A 27,232-nucleotide genomic window follows, 5' to 3' on the forward strand; every position below is an offset into this window, starting at 1 on the left:
GATACCTGCAAGCAGAAGGGACACAGTCTGGGTTACTAGCCAGTGACCACGTGGAACCAGGAAGGAACTAGGCGATGTCGCGAAGATGCAGGTGAAGAGGTGAAGCTTGTCGCAGCAGTCACGGGTACCAGGAGACATCGAGGACGACCAGGAGGTGAGCTGTCCCATGAAGGCTCTTGCTGTCGGCGGCGTCGAAGTCGAACTAGGACTCACCAAGCCTTGGCAAGCGGAACCCACGAAGAATGGAGGACTTGCTTCTGGTGCAGACCAGGAAGGTCTGGGGTGCTTCTCTTTTGCAGAGGAGCAGGAGCCAGTCTGGAGGAGCCAAACCAGTAGTGAAGATTCAAAGGTGTGTAGTCGCAAAGGCCGCTAGCCAACGGGCAAGCAACCGGACAGACGCGGCAAGCAGGAAAATGCAGCAGGACTCGTGGAGTGTGGGGTGCTGATCTTCGGTGCAGATGGTGCTTGGGGTTGGGGCTTCTCAATCCCCGGTGCACAACTTCGAGGGTGCCACAGGAGCTGCGCTGGAAGATACTCGCCACTTTTCCCAGGTAGCCGGTCCCACGTCTCTCGTCGCCTCCACGGATCTCAGCTCGGATGTGGATCAGGGTCGGAGAAGTCTGGAAGTCAAGGCTCTGGTCGGGCTCTGCAGTCGTTCCCTCGTAGAACTTCAGCAAAGGGTAAGTCTCTTGATGGTGCCTGTGTGCACAGGGTAGCCACTCCTTGGCCACAAGGGAGATTCTTCAGTCTTCTTCTTTCGTCGAATGTCGAAGGTCCAGAGTTTCTGTTCAAGTTGCAGGTTCAGGATAATCTAATCTCCTGGGGCCCAGCTACCACACTTATACTACTCTGAGGGGCTGGGTTACCTGCTAGGTCACGCCTTATGGGTGGGACCTGGGAGGGGGGTGGTTACACCCCCTTCCCTTTGTCCAGTTTCGCACCAGGACTGGGGCTGGAGTGCCCCAGCACCGGTTTGAACTGGACTATGCATGGGACACCTTGTGTGCCCCAGGCAGTGTCTCGTTTCTTTCATCCCTCCCTGCCCCAATACACTAAGGCCTGTCTGGGGTGGTGCTCGCACCTCCCAAGGCAGGAAACCTATTGTCCAAGCCTCCCGTGCCGGGATCACTCCCAGCAGCAGGAGGTCAGACTCGTGTCTGTGGCAGCAGCATCCATTTTGTGATGCTGGGGCTCTGGTTAACTTTAACCCGGTAAGTAGGTTACAACATGTCTTCTCCCTCTAGAAGGGAGGGATAATATCCTCATCCCCAGAAATGGGATGGGGGTATTATTCCAAAGTGTTAGACACCTTACACGACATGTTTTGATAAAGCCAAACCATAGTTACCATAACCATTTAAGATTATGAGGCACTTTAAGAGTATATGGTAGGCTATATCATAGAACAGCTATAAGGACATGGTTCCAAAAGCTGCAGACAGGCTCAGCTCATGCTAGAGCACCATCTCACATGTTACCAAGCACTCTGCCTCCAGGATTGTTAAGGCCTGCCATAGGAGTGGCTAATAGGTACACATATATATATATATAGATAGGTATAGATAGGTATAGGAATACTACACCTAAGCAAGGGGTGATTACACGTCCTTGCCCCAGCTGAGTGATCAGCCAGTTGTGTCATAATGGAAGGCCAGGCCAGGGGTGGCATAATACATGCTGTAGCCCCTGGTAGGCCTAGGGTACACCTTTGCCCTGGGTACCTAAGGTACACTGTACAGGGGCCAATAAGGTGATCCTATCCAAATGGGTTATGCACCTAAAGTACATAGTATTAATTTAGAGAGAGAACAGCAGGGCTGTGGGTCTGATTAACAGGCCCACAGCCACATCTAAGTCGAAAACCAGTAAAGCAAAAGCAAAAGTGGGGGTGAACATAGAAAGCAGACCCTACTCTCCTACACCAAAAGTGTCTGGCTGCCTGACCTTTGTGTAAAGATTCACAAGTTGGTGACATGTTTCTATTAATCTCTTACAATACGTCACTCCAGAGAGGAGAAAGTACTATAACTATGTACTGGTGTTAAGACGCTTTGTTTGACCTAAGTATGAGTTTATATGTATATAGATGTAAATATTATTAGTTGTATGTGTATATAACACTAAATGGTATATTTGGTTTATAGGTGGAATTGAGAATTTATGCATTTGACTGCCCTAAGTCCTGAAGAGGCCTAAAACTATATAGGCTGAAACGCGTCGACATTTATTTTGGAGACACTCAGATGAAATCTAACTGTGACGAAACAGACAAAAAGAACATTTAATAATGTCTTTGTGAAAAAAACAATCCATTATGTTGCTTTGATAGAGTGATTTTCATTTAAGGAATGTAATTTAAATCATTGCAAACATCCTTATTGATTAGTAGGGCAAAGAGACAATTGCACATTGTGATTAAGAAACTAAGATGTATATATGTATTGAAAGAATGAGAAGAGAAACGTACTATAAAAAAACCATATAAATATATTTTATTTACTATACATTCGTCTATAATTTGTTTTTGGGGGATTGGGACTCATTGGATTCTGGATTGATTTTACAAAATATACATAGATTCTTTCGATTAAAATGAAGTACTTTCGATAGAGATAACTAAACTATTTCTATATATAATTAAGTTTATATCCATCCCTAGGCACTATATATTTTTCATATGTTGTGTATTTACCCAGGTGCCAGAGGGTTAAAATGGGTAAACCCCTTTTCTTACATAAAGCTTTGTGTAGAGTAAGCATTTGTCAGTTAGGCACAAAAAAAAGAGGATGTAAATTGGGTCTGAGCAGAGCAATAATGCATCCATTCTGTCACTGTATTGTTGTATTGCCTCTTTCAGAAGACCAGAGGGCACGTTGAGGGAGTAAATTAGTGAAGGTTCCTTCATGTGAAGTCACCATTTATGACTTGTAGCAACACTGCTTTTTCAAAACAATATCTTCAAACAGTCCTGTCTAATGGCCTCCTTCCGCACCGGCACCCTTGCAGCAGTGGCCAAAATTGCCAAATTGAACACAGTTCTGACAGCCAAATACAGCTGTATCTCCTGCCATCCTTCTAGAATCTTCTCACACTATTACCAAATTCTCCAGTCGACAGTGACCAGTTTTGCCCATTCAAGATCTGTGAGGTGTAGAAAAATATGTTATTCTTTAAAGTCATAGATTTAGCTGTCATTAGAAACAATAGCTAACCCTAGCCCTAAAATGGTGCAATATTACGATATTTTACATATTTTTCTTGTAAAGGAATTTTTGGTGGCGACATTTGCTCATGCTGTGCCATGGATCGGCCTGTACAATGAGAGTGGCGTGTACCTGTGGGTGGACAGCCAAGCCTTTGACCAGAGCACGTAAGTTTTCATTAATTTTGTTAAGAAACAAAGATAATCATAATATTCTGAGGTTCTCAAAATGTTTTCAAATTCTCAACATGTTACATCATTTCACTGTTACTACAGGTCTATGCACTGGTGGTACACATCACGGACTACTGCTAGTCTGTTCATCATGCCTTTTATTGCATGTGTGTTGTAGTACTGTACATGGGTATCGGTGACAGAATATCAGAAATATCGTGTGGGCAGAATATTGTGTCAAAAATATCGAGGACAAGAATATCGAGAAGGTAAGTGCAAATAGGTTACTATAAATCTACTATTCTTAACTCCAGATCTGCGTACCTTGAAGATATATATATAAATATATATCATCAAGGTACATATATGTGGAGTTATATGTAGTAAAACTTTACCTACCCATAGAAAATTACCTACTTGACATTCTTGTCGTTAATCTTTTTGACACCATATTCTGTCCCACAATATATGTATTTCCGATATTTTGTCCAAATACCGCACATAGCCCTTCCTGCACCTTTGAGTGACTCTTTTATGGCAGCTTTCATTTTTAATAATTTGAAATCCTCTGTGTGTTCATGGCCCCTGATCCATGAGTGCAAAGGAGCTTGAAAAGCCTACTTTCAAAGAGAAGTGGATGGATATCTGCCCATGCTCCTCGTTGTCAATGTTGCCCATTACAACAGTGGCGGCTGGTGGATTTTGAAAGTGGTAAGACGAAAAGTTGTATGCTAGTACAACAAGCGAGCGAGGGAAAGCGAGCGAGCCCGAACTGAAAAAGGAGGGTTTTCCCCCGCAAGATAATTTTGCAAAAAAGTTGATTAAAATGGTGGCTTTTACACCATATATGAACTGCAAATTGTTGCAAAAACAGGATCCAAACATAGCATTTTAAAGCACAAGTGTGAAGAAAACATTATAAACATATCATCAATATCCACTGTCTCAGTTTTTTCTTATATGTGGGAAACTCTGTGTCATTTATTACACAGCAGGGATGCAGGACCCCAGGATCTCTGGTTCTTGGGATTTACTTCACTTCTCACTTCAGGATTACATTTCTACTCCTGCCCTCAACTCTAAAACCCAATTATTCAAGTAGATGAAGGGCCTATTCAGCAGACGACTGCCTTTCACAACATTCGTGGAATAAAGACTTTACCCCTTTATGCCCCCAGCCACCTCACCAGCCTCGGCAGGTGCAGCTCCAATATGTCCTGTCGTCTCTTGCCCCTCCGTGCAAAGCTGCCTCAGCCCTCTCCCTCCCTGCCCTTCCCAGTTAAAGCTCTTTGACCCCTTCTTCTAACCCCGCATCTGCCCTGAACTCTCTTGCCTGGGGCCACCGTTGCAGAGAGCTGCTGGTTGCATTTCTCCAATCCCAGACCCCTGATGGCCTTGCACAATGTGGCTTTGCTTTGGTGGAATTGCAGCTCCTCTCTAGTGACTGACTCCCACACTTACTTCCTGCACTCTGGGAGCCAATGACACCCTATGGTATTTTCATGATCTACACAGAAACACTGCAAATCCTGTGTCAGCACAGCCACTTTCCAGTTAAGTTGAGTGGACGACAGGTCTTGTGTGCATGTGTGAATATGTGTGTGTGTCAGAAGGCAGGATGACATGAGGCCATGTCAAAGAAAGACAGCAAGATTACAGGATGGAAGAGAAGCAATTATATGCAGGGCCATCCTACATTAAGGCTAGGGTAAAATAACACACTAAAGTCAGTTAAAATGGTGGTGGTCGGAGGTCATCATAGGGTGCCAGACTACAAGAGTGGCTCTTTCACTACATACCACCCCATGACCTTCGACTATCACCATTCACATATATCAAAAACTGAACCTCTTAACTAAAGACACCACCACTAGTGAAAGCACAAAAACGACATTCCTTAATTGGAAACACAACTATAAGTGAAAAACCTCATTTCATAACTGAAAGACACAAATATAAAAATGCATGTGATAAGCACTACTGGAAAGCAAGTTGTAACTGAAAACATAGCCATGAATGAAGAACTGCATTTCAGAACTGAAGAAAAACAACTAAAACTGAAAAAACTGCATTTCAGAACACAACTGTGAGTAAAGAACATTGGGGCATATCAACAACAACCGGTGATAATTATCGCTCAGCGCTCTTAGCGTGAGGATAATTATCGCCGGCTAGCGTGAATTTTTATCGCTGAGATAGCGTGCTATTAGCAACGCTTATCTCAATAGCGATAAAAATCCTGGTGCTAAGTGGCTAACGTGAGATTATCGCTGGAAACCCAGCGATAATCTCACGTTAGCTTGTTGATAGGGACAGGCAAACGTAGCCATGATATCCTCCTTCCATAGGATATCATGGCTAAGTCAGAAAAATACCAGACGTAAAAAAGCAGCGTTAACCGCGGTTAGCGCTGCTTTTTTTGTCTCTAACAGGGTTAGCGATATTCTTGATAATAGGAGAAATGTCGCTTAGTGACATTTCTCCTATTATTTTACTCTGGAACGCCCCCTTTGCATCTCATTAGAGATGCAAGGTGAAGCGTAGAGTAAATGGGTGCTAACATGCAAATTTGCGTGTTAGCACCCTGTTGTTGATAGGGCGCTAGTTTTATCTCTCCTTTTTTGGCTTTTAAAGCCAAAAAAGCAGAGATAAAGCCCTTGTTGATATGCCCCTACATTTCCTAAATACATGTTGAGACAGCAACTTATGTGCTGAACTGAAAGCACAGAAATAGCTCATGCACATCTGGATACATGTTTGATGGATACACAAAATAAATGAATCAAGCTTTGGAACTCAATCTCCTAATGTCTCTAATGGTTAATATTAGAACTTCTACTGCTAGAGCAGCCAAACTGATATATATATATATATATATATATATATTTTGCTAAAAGCAACAGCAACAGGTTTTTTTTCCATTCTCTAGCTCAGAAAACATCTACTCAAATTGTAGCACAACGTCTCTGCTGTTCTCCTTCTCTAAAAAAAAAAAAAGTTCTTCTTTGTGAAAAACACACAGCCTTGATGCATTTAAAGTCAACCTCATGTGAAGAAAACAGTTCCAATTGTAACACGTTCAGTTGTTCCCTCGTCACTTGAAAAAGCAGTCTTTCTGTGTAGGACACACCTTTCTGGCATCTATCTTCATCTCCATCGCAACAGTTCATTCGGTTCAACAAAGGAGGACCCTATCCGGTCCGGTCAGCAAAGGAGGACCCCATCCGGTCCGGTCAGCAAAGGAGGACCCCATCCGGTCCGGTTAGTCACAGGACTTCAGCTTCCACTGTCCAGCGATTACTCGAGGCTTGGGGGGGGGGGGGGGGGGGAGGGAAGGGGAAGGGGAAGGAGAAGGAGGGGAAAGGGGGGATCCCACTCATACGGGGTTTGGGCACCACGCACACCAAGGCGCCGCAGTACGATGATCTGAAAAAAGAAACAAACATCACTTTTCTTGCAAAAAACATTTTTCAAAAGCACACGTTTTTTCCTGTCCCCATCTTGAAAGTACAAAATTTTCAAGTCAATTTAGCTTTATTCGACAATTGTCATAAAAGCGTACAAAAATTAATATAAGTACAGAATAGAAAAACATGTTAAAATAGGGTAAAACAATAAATAAGAGGTATTTGCAAAGAGATTGACATTTCAGAGTTAGGAATGATTTACCCAGCCAACAATTTACTCCTAATCACCCAAGCCCTTCCAAGAAATTTAGCAACAGATATGTAAATGAATGGGATTTCAGTGGAACGCAGAATTCTCACTGCCACCTTGGCATTCCTCGTGCCCAGCTGTCGGCACATTGGTTTTAACCAGGCCCGTCGCGTGATTACATAAGATGGGCACTGAAGTAAAAGATGGTTAACAGATTCAATAGGTGTGGTACAACCCGGGCAATTAAGCGTGTTGTTCGAGGCCCACCTAGATGAAAACTCTCTAACTGGAAGACTGTCAACTCTGAATTGGAAGTAAAGCTTCCTATCCAGAGGATTTGTGATGTCATCCCAGAAAGTTGCCAGGGAGATCGTGTCCTTAAAGTTGAAAAATAGACCTGTTAATGAGAGCGGGGCTGTACTTCTATAGACGCGAATAGCCACCAGTTCCCAATACAAGGCCTTCAATGCTTTCTTAGGCGGGAACCTAGCATTTAGTGGATGCTCCCACAAGTCTTTTAAGCCCAAGTCGTTAAGCGACTCATATATCCTATGGAGCCACTTTACTTTGTGGAAGGTATCCAACTTAATAATATCCATAAGACCAAGAGCGAAAAGCCTAAGTTCTGGAGTGACCCATAAGCGCCGCCAATATAATATTGGACGAAACGAGGCAATTAATGCTATTGGTCTCACTCCTAAGTCATAAAACAGAGGGCACAAAGGAGTACTCTGAGGTAGTTTGGTGAGATTGCGTAAAAACCTATTTTCAGAAGTAGACATTTTGTGTAAGTTTTCAAATCCCCATAACTCAACTCCATAGAGCGCCGCACCAACCACTTTGCCATCGTACAGACGAAGTGCAGGGTCAATTGGTTTAGTCAGAGATTGGATATGTTCTTTACTCAGCACACCAGAGAGTTGGGAATGTTTGAGGGTTGCCAAATCTATTTGCTTCTTCCATCCCAGATCGTGTTGGATACAAATACCTAGATAATGAACCTGGTCCAATGGCAAATTATTCATATATATTTTGCCCTTGAAAGATTTGGACTGGTTAAAAGTCATGAATTTTGATTTTAAAACATTTATTTCAAGCCCTCGAGCTGAGCAGAAATCCTCGAAAATACCTAAGGATTTCTGTAAACCACTCGGGGTTTTGGCTATAATAAGACGATCGTCGGCAAACATTAAAATAGGAATTTTAGCACCTGCCAATGTGGGGGCATCTACGTTTGCATCAATTAATAAATTGGCCACATCATTAATATACATAGAAAATAAGGTTGGCGCAAGAACACAGCCTTGCCTAACCCCCTTCTGTATAGGGAATTGGCTAGTCACTTGTCCTACACCACCCCACCTAATCTGTGCAAAATTATCCACATGAAGTCTAGCAATTAGGGAAAGTAGAGCAGGTGGCATACCCATTTTGTCTAAGACATCCCATAGAGATGCCCGAGGGACAAGGTCAAATGCTGCCCTAAGATCAATAAAGGCAGCATATAGACTACCCCCCCCTAGGAATACCACCTTCCAATGGAGCATAGCGAAGTGCAGCACCTGGTCAATGGTGCTTATTCGGGCTCTGAATCCTGCTTGTAGATGAGAGAGGATTGAATTTTCAGAAGCCCAATCCAACACTTTGTTCAAAATCAGCCTGCCTATAATTTTTTGTATGGTATCAATCAGGCTGATTGGTCGATAGTTAGCGGGGAGGGACTTGTCCCCTTTCTTGAACACCGGGATAATTTTGGCGCCTTTCCAGGAGGTGGGAATCGGTGCACCTCTAGCGATCAAGTTAGCTAAAATTAGAATGTAGTTTCCCCAGGATTCCCCATTACACAAGAAAATATCAGCAGGTACTCCATCCATCCCGGGCGCCCTTCCTGGAACCACAAGTTTTAGGGCGTTAACAACATCGCGCAAAGTGAAGGCTTCTTCCTTATAAAAGGTAAGTTGTATCTCAGGGGTAACACACAATTCCGCTCCTTTAGCATAGAGGGACTCAAAATGCTCAACCCATGCTTCTTGCGAAACCCAGTTTTGGGGTTTGTCAGGATTACCCCCACTCCCCCACTTGAGGACAGACCAAAAACGTCTCATGTCCTTTTGGGCACCTGCTTCCCTAAGATCCTGCCATCTTTGATAGTCCCATGCTCGCTTAGATTTTAGAATTGCTTGCTTGTAGGCGTATCTTGCAGAGCGAACTTTGAGACTATCACCAGTTTTCAGGGTGATACCCAGGTTCGCGCAAGCATCTCTACACTCTGCAGTGTACCATCGTGGGGAAGGATCATGCTTGATCTTAGACAGTTTGCATGGCCTCACAAAAATGTCTCTTAAGTTCTAAAAAGAAAGAATCGTGGATCGTTATTCCAGACATGCAAGGTGGTTCCTGGGCGCTCTGTTTGTACTCTGCCCCTAGATCCCGACTTGCATGCTTTAAACTACTAAAAATACGAGTAAGACTTTCTTGACTTTGAGCTACCTTGGGCCACTTACCGTGGCGCATATCATTTGCTATAACTACATCTTGATAAGTCTGAGAGGAATCAAGGGGGACAGTAGGGTTCTCCCAAAACGAGATTAACAAAGAAAGAGGGTTGTGGTCACTCTCCAATCTATCGATGACCACCATACCTCTCAAAACATCCCATAGATCAAGCGATAGCAAAATATAATCAATTCTACTAGCACGTGAGCCACTCTTAAAAGTATTGGACCCTAGTTTGTCATGCTCAGACCTGCCATTTGTTGCACGGAGCCCTTTGTTCAAACAAAGGGCATTGATCTGGATTGCCAGTTCAGACCAACGGGTGACAGGTTCAAGATCTAATTTTGGAACACCCCATAAACTATCTTCTTCCTCCGGAACACTCCAGTCAGCACCAAGTAAGGGTTCAAAGGTAATATTAAAATCTCCTCCTATAATTACATAGGAGTGCTGAGAATAAAGGAACATGAGTTTGTCCAGGCAAGCTATTGTATCAGACTTCTTACCACCAGTGCTTCTAGCATAGACATTATAGATATCCAGCGATTTTCTGTTTTTAAACTTGACGTTAAGAAGCTGGATATCCGAATGTAGAGTAGAATGCTCCTTGACAGTAGTGCCAAGGTCCTGCTTAACCCAGACAGTAAGACCGCCGGAAGGGCGCCCTTTTTTACCCTTAACTGCCAGAACATTGAAGTTCAGAAAGCCTGAAAAATACTGAGGCTCAAGGAGCCAGGTCTCCTGGAATAGACAAACATCAAAAGAATTAATAAACAATGCCCAGTTAGGGTCCTTTATCTTAGATTTTAGACCTGCAATGTTCCAGGATAAAAGCGTCCCAAACTCTGAGTGGATTTCGCTACCCTCCTGGGGGACCTCCGACATACTACTCGTTTGGGTTATCCTCTCCAATTCTGCGGAAAGACCATGGATTTCAGTGCTCTCAGCAATACCCAGCTCAGATTCAGTATTTTGGGTTTTGCTAGACAGCAAAGGACAAACTGTGGGGACACCAACAGCGATTTTGTTGCGCAGTCAATCATTTTGTTCTAAACATGACTCTCCCACAAGCTGACTGCAAAGGTCGTCCGGGCATGATAACCGGAGGGGAGAGGACCTCATTTGGATTGCAGAGCAATCCGGGGAACTGCTTCTGAACTCGAGATTGATTAAATTCCCTGCAGTGGTAGGATCAATAAAGCCAACCTCTATATAATCCACCTCGCTTCCACCCTGGGGAAACCTTCTCACTCCAGCAATGTCAGTTCTAATCACTGAGCGGCAGCCCCTCACATGTCTAATCCAGTGAATGACCTTGTTAATCAAGGATTCAGTGCTTTCGTAGTCAGACCCAGGAGACAGTCTAGGGACATTCACCATGTATATTTAATATGAGTGAGGCGTGTGGGTATGTGATGGGTATTTATGGACTCCTAGATAAGTGTTACCCCTAGGGTTAGTACCAAGTCTCGCGTTTTCAGAAGGAGTACCTCTCACATGCATCTTAGCCTGATAGTTACCAGTAGGTGCTCTAATAACTCGTCCACCATTTATCGGGGTGCAAACAGGAGATTGCTCAACCCTTGGTAAGTTTGGGAATCTAGACTGTTTACTCAACAAATGACGGTCTTGAGATAAATTGTTCCCACTGGTGTTAGGGAGCACACTGTGCCTAGCTGCCATTATTGGGAGGGCCATGTTTTAACCCCCTTTGAGCGTAGATGGTTCAGGTTTATGATAAGTACCAGGGCCCGAGTTAGATTCCTCGAGCTACTTAACAGTAACCGTTAGAGTTTCAATTTTCGTTTGCATGGACTCTATCAGGGAGCAAAGATTTTTCACTACCACCAGTAGAGATTTCATGTCAGTGTTACTTGATACTACATCAGGAGAGCCTTCAATGACATTAGTGGTACAACTACCCTCAGAAGCAGATGTATCCACATTTGAGACTGGGGAGACAGAGGGAGGCAGGGCAGAATTATAAGTATCGGTGTCAATTTCTCCCAAAATAGAAAACCTGTTATTGCAAACAATATTTAGCAATTGGTTAGAAACAGGTGAGATCTCAAGTAGGGAAACATGCCCTTTGTCCGACAAAGCATCAGGAGCACTACAGATGGGCTCTTTACTTGACCCCCCATTATTCTGTTCCTCTCCACTTTTTTATAGAAGAAACATGTCCGGAACAACAGGACCTCTAGTAACCTCCCTCCTCCCACCTACAACAGACGTAGGGGGGGATTAAGCAACTCCCCACACTCTTCGATAATGTTATCAATGCAATCCATTACGCAGTTTCCCCCGCATGCGGGCGCTTTTTCTTAGCTTTGATCTTCCTCATCTTGCTCTTGGCTGGTAATATGCTAGAGAGCTCAGACTCGCCCTCGAGGTTTTTCCTCTTGCCCATATCTCAGGAAATTAATCTGGGAAAAAGCACAGTACCTTATATTTCCGTGATCACGATGTCAGAGGGTAGGCCGACCCAACCCCTATCGACCCCTGACGGCCACAGACGGCCCGCCCTTTGTCCGGGCTTCGTCCTGGGCATCCCGTGCGCGTCCCGCACTGCGGAGGTTAGATTTATTTATAGAGGCGGAATCCAGTAGGCAGGTGGGCGGACCTCCGAGCAGGTGTGATCACGCACGGGCTCCTGGAAGCTGGGGTCCCGTGCGCAGCTCTTCCCCGACCACAGTAGCGGTAGCAACAGCAGCAGATCCTGACTTCAACCCCTCCAGGGGTGACAGGCAGCACAACACGTTCCTGGCCTCACGGGCGAAGCGAGACCCGCGCCAGCGGGTTCCGCGAGGTATTATCAAGGGTTGTAGGCAGGTGGGCGGACCTCCGAGCAGGTGTGATCACGCACGGGCTCCTGGAAGCTGGAGTCCCGTACGCAGCTCTTCCCCGACCACAGTAGCGGTAGCAACGGCAGCAGACCCTGTCTTCAACCCCTCCAGGGGTGACAGGCAGCACAACACGTTCCTGGCCTCATGGGCGAAGCGGGACCCGCGCCAGCGGGTTCCACGAGGTATTATCAAGGGTTGTAGGCAGGTTGGCGGACCTCCGAGCAGGTGTGATCACGCACGGGCTCCTGGAAGCTGGAGTCCCGTGCGCAGCTCTTCCCCGACCACAGTAGCGGTAGCAATGGCAGCAGACCCTGACTTCAACCCCTCCAGGGGTGACAGGCAGCACAACACGTTCCTGGCCTCACGGGCGAAGCGGGTACAATATTTTCATTCTTGTCTGCATAACTCTCCGCTGGCTTTGGAGAATTGTCTGAGAATTCTACCCACGCTTTAATCTCTGAATCCTTGGTATGAGAATGAAACTCTCTTTTTCCCTGCACAGCAAGAAGGGCTGGGGCAGTCTACTTCCTGACTATTTTTTCACTCACTGCTGAATACGTGCTCCCTTTATCAATTGGCAGCAGCCCAAGGCACTTCATCTGCTCCGGTAATTTTCCTTTCCTCAACCGGCATTTCACCTCCTATGAGATTTGTCTGGCTTCTGTATTCTGACACATAAGAATCACAAATCTGAGAAAATCTAGGGGGATATACATCCCTTCATTCTCTGCCCACCTGTGTGGATGGTCTTTATCTCCTAGGTGCTCAAATTTAATCATGCACTCCAAATTTGAATCCTGTATCACCACCTCTGTTAGCCTTTTCATCTGTAAGGAAATGAAATGCTCTGTCATGCACAGTAGCTGTGCTCTGGGGAATCCTATATCTCAATTTCCACCACTGGACTTTTCATAAGGACCTGAGAAATCACATTGTATATTTTCCTTTCCCTGTTCATTACAAAAACTATTAAGAACACACTGCACATTCCTGAATTGACTACATTTCAGTTTCTAAAATAACATTCCTCCCTGTAAAGCAAAATGTATTGTTCACCAACATGTGTAAGTTATACCTAAGAACAGCGATCGTTAAATCTAAAATTAAAAAAAATCTGGTCTATTCATTTTCCTCACATTTTCTAAACTCACATTTTTTCACATCTGACTCATCCTAGCTGGTCAAAACAAATGGCTAGAGTACATGTTTAATTCTCCCCTCAGAAAGACTAACTTGTTTTCAAATTGATTTAAAAATACATCTCTTCATCTAATGTTCACATCTGTTAAAAGGATGGCAAAAGGTAATTTTAACTCCTATTATTTGTACCTCTTTCCTACTTCATATGTTTTTCAAACTATCAGAAGCTGCTCTCTGTGTGTCTCTCAATCCTCCTTAAGTGCTGCCCCTCCTTTGTAAGCCTTCCACGGAACCTAGCTGGTCCAATGCCAAAAATAACAAGCAGAGCCTTCTTTCTCTGCTGCCTCTAGCTCCCACCTTATCTCCAAGGCCGAAGTGCCATGCACTCCTGCCAACTTTCGTCTGCTCCTATCTGCTCTGCGACTCTCCTGATGGGGGAGGGGGAGAAAGGAAACCTGCGCCTTTGCAAGCCTCCCAAACCTCTATCTCAAAGAAGCTGTCTCTGTCTACTGGGGCGAGGAGCTGGGATGACCCCTCCGGTAGGAATTCCTCCTCAGTCTTCACAGAAAGCCTGACCTCTTCTCAGCGTTGCTTGATGATCTCACTGCAAGCCTCCCAAACATCTATCTCAAAGACGCAAGCACTTCACCATCACTGACTGTGTATTTCATTTCTCCTCTTGCACCAGATTTTTACGTGCCATCCACTCCCAGGACGCATTTCATGTCTGAGACGGAAAACAGCCTCACATTTCTTTTTTTTTTTTTTCTCAACCCTTTCACCTCTTGTCAGAACGAAACAGAATTCACAAGCTAAACATTTTATTCAACACTAATACACAATTGTCTCCCTTTCTTCTGTTCTTATCTCAAAGCTATAAACTGCCCACTATCAGACCATGAGTCTGTATTTCACTTGTCCTAGTGCACATTTAAAATGCGTGTCTGTGCAGCACAAATTCACACTTGCCTGAGCAGTCATAGAACTGCCTTTGATTTAAACGCACATTTCTTTTTCCTAAAATTTTTCTCATGTTAAATCACTTCCTCTGTTAAAATAATGTATACATTCTAATACTTCTAATCAAACCATATTTTTTACATTTGTTACATTTTACAAATTAAGAACAACCAGGACAACAAGAAACTCATTCCAGGCATTTTCAGAAAAGGACCAAATTCATTAGTTTGCCTGGGAAAGCAATTGCAAATGCTCCTTTTATTTTATCATGTTCTCAAAGAAACCAAACCATTTCAAGCGCTTTTTCCAAAGATGTCAAACAAAGAACATCCCACATTTTAAGGTTCCAGTCAATTCCAACCTTTAAACACACTGTTCTCCTATTAACCCTTCCTTCTGGTTTTCCTATACTTATTTTGCATGATACAAACCATATCCTTTTTCTACCACAGTTTGGTCGGTTTCCCACTTATATTTGCAATAATTTATTCTGAAAGGTTAACTTTGCAGAGGTATTTTTGGCTCCACAAACCGTGTCTCTCATGTCTCAAATTCACACTGCAGCTGAACATGTTTTGTATGCATTTCTTAATAAACACTTGAAAGGGATACAGCCCTTTCTGCTTAACGTAGCAAATTATGTATAAGCACTTTTTACAAAACACACTTAAACACACATTCCAATTCTCACTCAGCCCAACACAATTAGCTCACTCTCGGGCTAGCACACCATATGGGCTACCTCTCATCCTAATATATACATATGTCAATTGGTATCTGAGAGTCTGCTTTTAATTTCTAGCAAACATGTTTCTTCCCCTTTTAAACCACGTTCACATCCTGCAACCGACTACGCCAAAATGTTTTGAATGTGGCTTCTCACCAATACGCCACTCCCAATCCCTGCACTCCCACCTGGGAGGCAAATATACCACTGCACCTTTGAATAATATACACTTTTGAGCATGTCTTACCACTCCTAGCACAACAAGACTTCAACACAAAACAAACAGCACCTTTTGAAAAGGGGTTTTATTTAACAAACTGCAAAGACTCTATCACTTTTAGAATAAGGCTTGGGGTTTATTACATAATATTCTCTAAACAAAGGCTATCTCAGATACCAAATGCATAAGATTCAAATATATGTAGCAAACTTATAATCTAAAGGCACAAATCAATAACTGAGCAAACTTTAATACTGATTAATAATCAAGCAATAACTGATATAAGAGAAGACACACTGGACATCCTGCAAGAGATCAGAAAGATATATATATATATATATATATATATATATATTACCTACTGGCGGTCGCCAGTAGGTAGTTATAGTTAGGACCACGTTTCCATAGGAAAACCTCAACATTCTATTTTGAATAACTTTGGCGCCGGTCGACGAATCCTCGCGAATTTCTCAAAATAGGTGGGGCGCTACGCTCCGCTCCTACCCTGAAAGTCTCGGGGGGATTCGTCAAGCGGGGGCTGAGATAAAAGGGGGGTCCCAAAACGCGTTTTTCCCATGCATTTTTCCATAGGACCTTTAGAACGAGCTACAGCCCGAACGGCTGAACAGAATTACTAGAAATTTGGCAGAGAGGTAGTCCCTAGGTCAAGGAAGTGCCTTTTGTAGGTTTGGTGTAAATCTGTTCAGTAGATTCTGAGAAAATAGCCTTTAAATCAATATATATATCTGAGCCCGCTTACGGTACGCTTACCGTACGCTTACCGTACGCTTACCGTAAGCTTACGGTGGCGTGCGCGAGCGCGATTCTGATTGGCTCTTAGATCTTAGTAAACATTCGAATCGGCCGAAACCAGGAAGCGGCGTCCGCCATTTTGTCTCTCGCACTGAGTGTTGTTTATCAAACATGATGGCCAAAAACATGTTACGGGGCTGTTTTGACAACTCCCTCCCACATAGTCATGTTGAGGGAGTCCCCAAACATCCCCCAAGAGCAAAAACGGTTTTATTTTTTTTTCGGCAATTTCGCGGGGTACGCTTACCGTACGCTTACCGTAAGCTTACCGTACGCTTACGGTAAAAAAATAAAAATAAAAAAAACACTATCCACACTTACCCCACCCCCTGTGCTTTTGGTGGCCGCAGGCCACCAAATGTGCAGGGCTTATTAATAGAGAAAAAAAACGTAATTTTGGCAACATGAAATTATAAAATCGAAATAAAAAAAACACTATCCACATTGACCTCACCCCCTGTGCTTTTGGTGGCCGAAGGCCACCAAATGTACAGGGCTTATTAAAGTTGATAAAAACCGTGCACGGAACGAACTGCGTTAAGTGGGCGCGCACGCCACAAATGGCGTAAAGTAACTTAGCATTTAAAAAACCGTACAAATTCACTGAAAAAAACATAGGTTTCACACACGTTATAGTTAGGAAATAGCATTTAAAAAACCTTGCTAATTCACTGAAAAAACCATAGGTTTCACACATGTTATAGTTAGCTGGACATTTTACTGATAAAAAACCAATGAAATTCCCCCGTTATAGTTACTGTAGGCAACTATAACTCACGCGACCGTAATCCTCTGCTGATGACATATGTGTCTTTATGAAAAAAAAATATTTGTAATATATGTATAGCTAAAATTTAATGGAAGAAGATATGGGCAAATAAGTGTCTAAATACAGTATTAGCATCAGCAGAGGATTGCGGTCGCGTGAGTTATAGTTGCCTACAGTAACTATAACGGGGGAATTTCATTGGTTTTTTATCAGTAAAATGTCCAGCTAACTATAACATGTGTGAAACCTATGGTTTTTTCAGTGAATTATATATATATATATATATATATATATATATATATATATATATATATATATATATATATATATATATATATATATATATGCCAAGGTGTATTGAAGAATGAGTGGGTGTCTAAGTGTCTGATTGGATGATTTAGTAGGTGCGTGACTGACTATATAAGTGAGTTATTAAATGTGTCTTACTGAATGGATGGGTTAGTGACTGATACAATCAAAAAAGGGGGGAGATGGAGGTACTGGTTTGGTTCACCCTCCAATGTACATGTAGTTCACAAAAAATCTGTAAATGTTAGATCAGATGCGGTCCGCCCGGGTGCCAGTAGGTGTTATTAGACGGAGGTGTGCTTTGACGAGGGTATGACTAAAAGCCCCTCTTCTCCGGCAGACCATGAGACATAGTATTACCATAGCATAAATACTACGAGTCAAAGACTAATCGTATGTATTTTGAATCGGTGCTCACACATTAGGTGTGCATCCGCACTTTATTATAGGTTTTCACAAGGAGTGGCACGCATGGGGCTGGTCTCCGTGTGGTCCTGAAGAAGAGGTTTATGGGATACCTTGAAACATGTCGACTGAATATTAGGGACTGTATACACATAATAGTTATATCTTTTCCCTACTATTTAACCCCGTTTTTATCCATACCACCTAGGAGCGGGAATAAAATATTAGCTCACTAGCTAGGTATTTTTAACATCACTTTCACCACTCCATGAACACTGCACTACACATTTCTTCACAAAAAAGTGCTCCTACGTAGTTCCGCAAGTCGCAGCACGCCCCAAGCAGCAGCTGTTTGGGATGGCCCCAATGATGAAGCATGTCACCTAGGGGCAACCCTGGGTGAGTGAGGGGACACAAGAAAATAATTTTCTTTTCTGTGGACCGGAGTCTTGTTTTTTTCGCGCATTCAGTGGAATCCCCATTCCCTTGGTTAGGTTTTTTGGATCTGACATTTACAGATTTTTTGTGAACTTAGTGACTGATACAAACATTCACACAGTTTAGTTTGTCAGTTGGCGTGTAAGCAGTTGCATGGGTTGGTGAGTAGCTAAATGAGTGTCTGTATGGGTTATTGATTGGTTGTCTGAGTATCTGTATGGGTGCCTGAGTGTCTGTGTGGGTGGGTGGGGGTTGTCTGACTTTGTGCATAGATGTATGAGTGGGTGATTCACTGGGTGTATGGGTTCAAGAGTACATCTGTGAAGGGCTGTATGGGTGGATGAGTGGATGTTTGGGTGTGTTGGTGAGTGTTTAGATGCCTCAGTGGTACATGTGTGAGTAACTACATATGTAAAGGCAGTATATGTGAGTGTTGGAGTATATAAATGACTATATGTGAGAGTGAGTGATTGTGAGAGTGGCTGTATGGATGAGTGTGTGCTTGTATTAGTTATTGTATAAGAGTGTAAGTATGTGTTAGTATATGTTTGAATAAGTGAGGTGGTGTGTGTATATAACTATATAGGTGAGTAAATGGGAGTGTGATTGATTCTTTGCAAGACTGACTAGGTGTGTGAGTAACCCCATGGATGAGTGGCGGTGTGTGAGTGTCTGTATATGTATGTGAGTGCATATGATAGTGCCGTGTAGATGGTTGACTGCATGTATGAGTAACTGTATGGGTGAATGAGTGGATGTGTGTGTAGACCTAGAAATCAGTGAGTGGGTATGTACTAACTGGTATTGGTGTGTCTATGGTTATTAAAATGATAGTCTGTATTTTAGAGTGAGTGTATCAAAGGTTATATTAGGGTATGAGGAGGTGCATCAGAATATCACGTGGATGAGGTCATCAGTGATGTCATTTGAGATGTCATTAATGATGTAATATGTGACGTCATTAACAGTGCATTGTGGGGGCGTGAGTTATAGTAAGCTGAACTAACTATAACGGCCGAATTTCTCAGGTTTTGTAAGAGTGAAATGTCCAACTAACTATAACGTCCCTGAAACCTATGTTTTTTTCTGTGAATATATATATATATATATAATACACACACAGTAGAGGATCACTCTGGATGTGCACCTCCCACACCACAAAGAAAACACCTCAAACGATCACAGTCACTGGCTCACATCACAATGGCAATAACCACAAAACTCAATACATCACCTGATGCATACACTGCCCACTTCTGGCCGGGAGAATTACAGCTGGGGATGAGAGCTCAGCAAGGCAGGGTTCAATCCAAGATGGACACGTCTGCCCTCGCTCGGAATCCAAACTCCCAGTTTCTCAGCCTGCAACCCTCAGCTTTAAACACACTAGAAGATTCGTGAAAGACCTCCTCCCACCGCCAAAAGAATTTTACCAGATCTGGCCAAGTTCCAAGCAAGCATCCTCATGACAGTAAGGAGCTCTCAAGTCTCTTCCTCCATTCGCACTTCTTCCAGCCTCTGTCTTGCTGAAGCTCTCACAAGGCCTTCCACAGTACACTAAACAAAAACAATCTCTCAAAAAAACAGCAAGACCTTGAATGTGAATAACCCAAACAACTTGCAAGCACTGCTGTACACGCAACAGCAAGGCAGAGTCAGACATGAGGCCCTGTCAAAGGCAATAGTCAGCACCTATAATTCTCATCCACACAACTTACAAGCACCACTATGCACACAGAAAAGTTTGAAGCAAGGTAAAGTCAGAAAGCAGGATGACATGAGGCCATGTCAAAGAAAGACCGCAAGAATACAGGACGGAAGAGAAGCAAGTATATGCAGGACCATCCTACATTAAGGATAGGTTAAAATAACACACTAAAGTCAGTTAAAATGGTGGTGGTCGGAGATCATCATAGGGTGCCAGACTACAAGAGTGGCTCTTTCACTACACAAGTGAAAAACAGTCATTAAATATAAACTAGATGACAGCCTACAAATCTATCAGGATACTATACAATTGTCAAATTGTTTCGAGCCTTCAAAGTGACTAGGTGCGCTTGGGGTTTCTTTAAGACAATACATTAAGAACATAAGAATGCCAAATGTACTCATTATGAAAAAGTGAAAATCAAATAATTCTTTGTAGTCAGAGAAGGATATTAAATTACCAGTTGGCGAAAGCCACAGTGAATAGCCATCAGCATTGACAATAATAAACTCCATAATTAAACTTTCTGTTTGAACCCTTACTTTTGTTTTAGTGTGTTGATAAGAGTGTTTTTAGAAGACTTGCCGTTGAAACGGTCTATGGGATGTATGTTTACGGGTTAAAGCGCTGCCATTATACGTTGCATGATTTTATTTGGACAGCTATATGCCAATTTTATATAATGCAAAGATATCTTGTGTGTTTCAATAATGTCTGTGATTTCACGGCACTGTTGAATAGCATGGTTTAATTTACACAACACAGGGTTTAGAAAAAGGAACATTCTTTAATTATTGCGCGTGCTTTCATTGTTTCATTTTTCTTTTAAATGCTACACAATGTTAGTCATTCTTGTGATATAAAAAAAAATGTGTGCAAGACAAATATATGTCCCTGCACGTTCCTCTTCTAGAGAGTCATTATCAGAATAAACAACTTGACAGAATAATACCCAGTGAGGCTGCTGTTGGCCTGTGAGAGGGTCTACAAGAGAGTTTACGTCCTCTTCACGCCATGTGCCCACCTTAAGAAGTTCAGTCACACATCTGGTTGTTGGCCTGCGAGAGGGTCTACAGCCTCTGTACACCATGTGCCCACCTTAAGAAAGAAGTTCAGTCACACATCTGGTTGTTGGCTTGCGAGAGGGTCTATGCCCTCTGCACACCATGTGCCCACCGTAAGAAATTCAGTCAGACATCTGATTGTTGGCCTGTGGGAGGGTCTACAGCATCTGCACACCCTGTGCCCACCTTAAGAAGTTTAATGAGACACCTGACCGAGCAGCTTAGGTGAACCTGGTTGACAAAGAACATGTCTGAGTTTTCCCTTTATGTCCACGAAGCTGTCAGAATCAACCAGAACATCTCACATATTGTGAGTTCACATATTTCTTTGTGAAACAAAATTAAATCAGTAAACGCCTGGCAATGCACTTCACGTGATAAGTTGCCCACATTGGAATTGTAATCAGAAGTAAAGGGGCAACTGATCAGTCTGGGGTACAGACACCTTCCATTGTCTTGTTTGTGTTACTTTGATCTCCTCCCTGGTGGCTCTCTTCTCAGGAAGTGTCTCCCTTGTCTTTCAGTTTCCAGTTAGTGAGTCGAGAGGACTGTGCCTATATCGATGGCAACTCGATCACCACAACATCCTGTCACCTTGAGAGGGCTTTCATCTGCATGAAGAAGATGTAAAGGAGGGAGCACGCTGGAACCTACTGAGAAGGGCGCGGGAGAGAACAGAGCATGCAGGCCTGAAACCACCTGACGAGAACAGGTTTATTAATCTCCTTCTTCGATGACGGTTGTTATTCCCTTCCTGGCACGGTCGCACTGGACTACAGGGCAGTTTGGCAGTGCTGGACTAACGTGTGTGTTTGTAAAGGGCACCTTCACCCGAGAGTATCTTTGCGCTGAATAACAGATGTTTATTGTTACCCAACTCAATGGTACTCATGTTCTCGACGTCAGAAGGATGAAAGGCTGAGTGGACCAGCCTGGATTTGAACCTGTGACCATGAGGTCGAACACAGGCCCCTACAATGGATGTTCACTAAGCCTCCAGACCAGTCCAACAGGTCAATGTGAGGGACGTTTTCTGTCTGTTTGTCGGTCTGTTTTGTGGGTTGGTGGGCTGGATTTTACTGTTGAGTTCCCTGACATTACCACAAACATTGCCTGCAGCAAATACAAATGCATACAGCCTCCTCTACTTTGCAAAACACTTCTGTAGCGTGTCTTTGCAAATCCAAAACTGCCTGGATTTGCAAATGTGGGCCACTTGTTTTATCTTCTGGTTCGCTAATGGGTACGTACCAGTTTTATTTTGGTGACCATTTTATTTTCTGTCCTAACTCTCCCTTGTTTCTTGTCCCAGTCGCCAGTTTACTAAGTAATGTTTATCAACCATACGACTGCACCAAACTCTAAAATGAACCCCCCTCACCTGGCACGGATACTGAAGAGGAGGTTATATTCAACTCATAGCCATGCAAAGTTCTACCAAATATGCAATGTATTCAGACCGTATATTTCAATTTGCACTAATGTGAAATGACCGGCACGTAGTAGAGAAAGGGGTTAAGAGATGCGATAAAGGGCAGTATTTATTTTTATACACGTTTTTGTTATTTTGAAAGCAAACCTCATATAGTGCTTGAAATAAGGTGATGAGGAAGTTGCGTCGATTAATCGTGCATCCGGAGCCCCAATCAGTGTGAGCAGTATTAAATGTGCGGTGTGCCCGAGTCCGGCCACTTGATGGTGCTGTTGTCCCAGAGTTGAGATGCTGATTTTAAACAGATGCAGAGTCAGAGCCCTTTAAACACCAGTGTGACCCACAGGCACGAGCACAATGTCTCTGGCACGATCCCACTTTGGGATTATGAAGTGTTGTGGCTCTATAGTGAGAGGGAAGCATGGGCAGAAGTGTGTACGTGTGTACGTGTATGAGTACAATATTATGATGTGATGTGTATAGACTGCGCCTGGCAGAGTGGGAGTCCAGGAGTATTGCATTTGTATATTATATATCCCTTGACATACCTTTTCTGCTGCTTTCAGCATGGTGCATCAGCCCACCGCCATCCGCTCAAACATGGATTGAACCTGTGGGGAGGGGGCTTTCAAAGAAAGGGCTTTGATTGGATCGCATTGTTTCTGTTAGGTGTGGTCATACCCCAAACAACCCTATCGGATGTACACTTGCTCTGCTGTATCTCGGGGCTGCACAATAACACCACTGTTCTTTAATGCACACCTCAGCTGTCTTCACTTAGCCAACACCTCTTGGCAGCCCCGATTAGGTCAGCTGAGCCCATGGTGGAGGGCACCAGATAATGCAGAGATTCTTGCCCGGCAGGATGGGATCTCTGAGGCTGCAGCTGGAGGAGATGAACTCTACCAAGCTGTCCCCCTCCCTCAACAGTGCCATAAATACCGTATTACACAGCGCGGATCTGCATTTTGTATTTCATCCATTAAGCTGTAGCAACATGCCCTCTGTGGGCAATCCGTGGGGCATGAAGCAGTGTCTTCACGTGCCAGTCAGACTCTGCAGTATTAGTAACATCCCCCCTAACCTGTGCACTGTTTCCATGCCGAGAAGAGTTTGTCCATCTGTAGAACGATCATCTCATTTCACTGATTATTGACCCTAGTCTTCTTAATGTTTAATTATTATTGTTTTATAAACTGACCTTCTAAATTTCCAGCCCCAGAATTTACAAAGATTGCAAAGCTCATACATAAGCTATGCCTGAACTTGATAACACGCACACCCCCATCTCTCGTGCCACGAGCACCTTATCTGACTGCCTCTTGGCGAAGGAACAAGATCATGGCTTACATATTACCCATAACGCACTGCGAGTCTAATTAAGCTAGATCACCCCAAAAGCAGCTTGAGTTTTGCGAATGCGTCACACCTCTGTCTCTGCAGCACCGCCAACACAGAGGAGAACCCAATAAACTGTTGAAGAAAACGCAAACATCCTGTATTAGGATGACTCTTCGAAAGTTATTTACAATAAAACTGACATTATTTTCAAAAGTTAAATTTTTAAAAAAAGTAGCAGCGAGCACAGCGTAATTGTGCAAAGGAGCTCCCCGGGTGAAAACCACCCACATTTATACCCATCTCGAAAAGCGCCTTGAGCAAGTCATGCGAGGGCTGGGTTTGTTCTAAAAGTGCAAGTGGTAAGTGATGGGGAAACCGAGAAAGTGTCCATCAAAAGTATATAAACACGAGCGAGGGTTTTACACACAGCAATTTTCCAAATCCGTGCCATTCATACCAACTCTGCAAAACATTCCCAGACAATAAAACTCACTTTTTAGGGATGCTTTCAAATCAGCACAACCTCAAGGGACCACACTTTCAAACCCCAGGCACCAGGACCTAATCTTCCATGATATACCCAACCCTCAGACTTCTCTCACTTTCGCAGGGGGATTGATTCACAGTGTCCAATGGGCTTTCACGTTGCACTGCGTCTTCCTGATTGGTTCACATGTACTCTGACATTGCACCCACCAGACTGTACCCATCACCACATAGCACCCTGAAGTGGCCAGACATGTAACTGCTACATAAAAAAAACTCCTCAATTGAATGAGTAACAATAAAGACATTTTTAGGTCTCGCCTGACCCAGCGCATGCACTGGTCTGGCGAGACTTTTTGAGAGGGCTCCAAAAAGTGCTACCAGGCCAGCCTAGAGCTACAGTGCATGTGCACGGGCGCTGCGCTTTTCTGTGATTACTTTCACTTTCGCGGCCCTGCGGCCGCAAAAGGGATCACGATCGCGATCAAACATCAAAGCGGCCGCTTGGCATAGCCAATAGGTCTCGCTTTTGGGTCATTATAAGTATTTAGTTATGCAACTGTTGCATGGCTAAACACTTATAAGGTCCCAAAGGCGAGACCTATTGGCAATGCCAATGCTTGATTAAAATGTACTTTAACTACAATGTGGATTTCCTATTTATATCCCGCATAAGATGACAAGCGTCTAGGTTCAGAGCACAATAATTACAAATAGAAAACTGAAGCAACGAAAACATATACTTCTGCCCCAGTAGGCGTCAGGCACTCTAATTCTGCTCAAAATATCACAAGTATTAAACATTGACATTTCTGTCAGAATTTTGTTTTTGTTTTTTGCTACGTTAATATTATGAAACCTTTTTTTTAAAAAACATTCAATCACAGTCGAGCAATATAAAGTGAAGCACCTCAAAGGGTGATGTCTCTCTAAAGAGAACATGGACCTGCCCAGGCATAGCTGTCAGAACTCTGCCTTTTCACACAGAACAGTGACATCTAGCAAACCGATCTAGCCATCTCACCCAAGATAAGTTGAACATGTGACATGAAATATTTATTTAAAACACGGCACAGCGCATTTCAGGTAATAATTAGCAACATTGCTTACTTTGTTGCCTACAATGTACACTACATGCAAGAAACTACTGACACCAGATAACCATTTTTTGGGGGTCGAGCAATATATAGGAAACAAAACATGCATGTAGTTGAAGAACACGCTACAAATCTCACCTTTCGACATGAAACCAAGTAGCCTCACATGCATTTGTAGTTCCTGACTCACCCTCCAACCTATTACTCAGAAATGTGGGGAAATTAACAGAATGATTGGACTACTTTGAAAACACATGGACAGGGCACTTAAGCACCTTGAGAAAGTATTAAACGCATAAGAAATCACCACTCACTAGAAAACAGACAAAGTACTGTGAGAACCATTGTAACTTTTTATAAAACACATTGGGTACATTTACACAACAGTTATGCCTTAAACACAATTCAGTGCCAAAAACACACATCTCCACAAAAGACACCTACATTTCCAAGAAAAATCCATATATGTGATCCTCTTGATCGAAGGCGTGAAAAATAAGAGGATACACCCCCTTACAGGTGTCATGGGTGATTCCTACCCAAAACACCTTCTTTGAAACTAGCACCATCATTTACAGAAAAAAAATGTGTCCCAAATACAATTCAGACTGGAAAACGCACTTGTAGCGCTTGAAAATTATCCAAGGAAATTCCTTGTGATAAATCCTTCTTTTCAAAGGCCCATGAAATACGAATACAAAAGTGAGAAAGAAACTTTTTTTAAATGAACATGAAGCTAAAAATAATTATCTCTAAATGCACCAACAATGACCAAAATGTAAGATAAAATTGTAGAAAATCAAGACCAGACTCTCTCACATGCAAGAAAAATGCTCCAATACAAACCAACTCAAATTCCAAAAATAAAGGATTCACATTGTTACTAACTTCTAGAAAAAATGCAATTGCAAATCTAAGGCACAACTTGCAATAGTAAAAACATGTAACACGTTGCTAACCAAAGTAACCGAATAAAAATATTATAAAATGCAGTTTAAGATTGTTTGTACCACCTAAGCACTTCCAAGCTCCTGAGCCCACCTGCATAAAAGTAAAGATAACTCTGAAATAAGAAAAGATTTTTAGAACAAAAAAACGTTGCTACAAAATCACTTCCACTGCCCTATCCTACTCCAATCCATTAATCAATTAGTTTTAAGTAAATCTATAAGAATGAAATAAAATACATGTCTTACCTAGCGCAGTATTCTGTGTGTGAGTTCTTCCTCCGTTGACTGTGTCCTAGAAATGATGGGCACATATCTTGATCCACGTTTAGCCAACAACTGCGGAAAAAAAAAAATTGGGAGACTTAATTTAAAATCAATATGAAGTGGAACAATTTTACCAAGAAATCATGAAATGTCTTCTTTTTTATAATATTAATATAGGTTTAAAAAGGTTTTTCATTTTTACAATTTGCAAAAAAGGTCTGTATTAATTTCAAAAATATTAGTCAAATTTCCTACATTTTAAAGCTTTATTTTATGTGTTGTTTTTTGTTTCCAAATCTCCTATCCATAATGTATGCATTAATTTTAACTGTATACATCAATAAATGTATTCGTATGATTCTAAATTAAAATGATAACTGCATTTTGTTCTGTGCTGACTGATATTTAAAAACTACATAAACTTTTTTTGTATATCTTTAACGCTTTCCTGATTGATATGAATCGTCTGAAATCCATGCATCTTCATTTGTGAATTTAATGGTAGAAATCAAAGATGAATTAAATGATGGATCTGAGATAAACATATGACACACATGAAGGATGTGGTAGACACAGCACTCAGCTGCTAGAGTCAATGTACCCTGCTCCACGAATGTACGGTGAGAGGCCAGAAGGAGGGAGGACCTTACTAATATATGTCAAACAAATATTTTTCAACTCCCATGTCTCAAAATGTCTAGGAAAACTTCTAGAAAGTGAGCAGTGGATTCATT

At 42.7% G+C, this 27,232-nt stretch overlaps 1 protein-coding gene across 1 annotated transcript in view; it reads left to right on the forward strand.

The window, feature by feature from the left end:
* Positions 1–26,880, forward strand: part of LOC146813328 (C-type lectin domain family 2 member L-like) — a 111,468-nt gene extending 84,588 nt beyond the window's left edge. Inside the window, exons 4-5 of the mRNA XM_085620142.1 lie at positions 3,267–3,370; positions 21,453–26,880. Coding sequence (XP_085476268.1) covers positions 3,267–3,370; positions 21,453–21,558 — 210 coding nt within the window. The 3' untranslated portion in view covers positions 21,559–26,880. The remainder of the gene's footprint in view (positions 1–3,266; positions 3,371–21,452) is intronic.
* The last annotated feature ends 352 nt before the right edge of the window (positions 26,881–27,232 follow it).

This window comes from Triturus cristatus, chromosome 7 (assembly GCF_964204655.1).
Source record: "Triturus cristatus chromosome 7, aTriCri1.1, whole genome shotgun sequence".
Classification (NCBI taxonomy): Eukaryota; Metazoa; Chordata; class Amphibia; order Caudata; family Salamandridae; genus Triturus; species Triturus cristatus.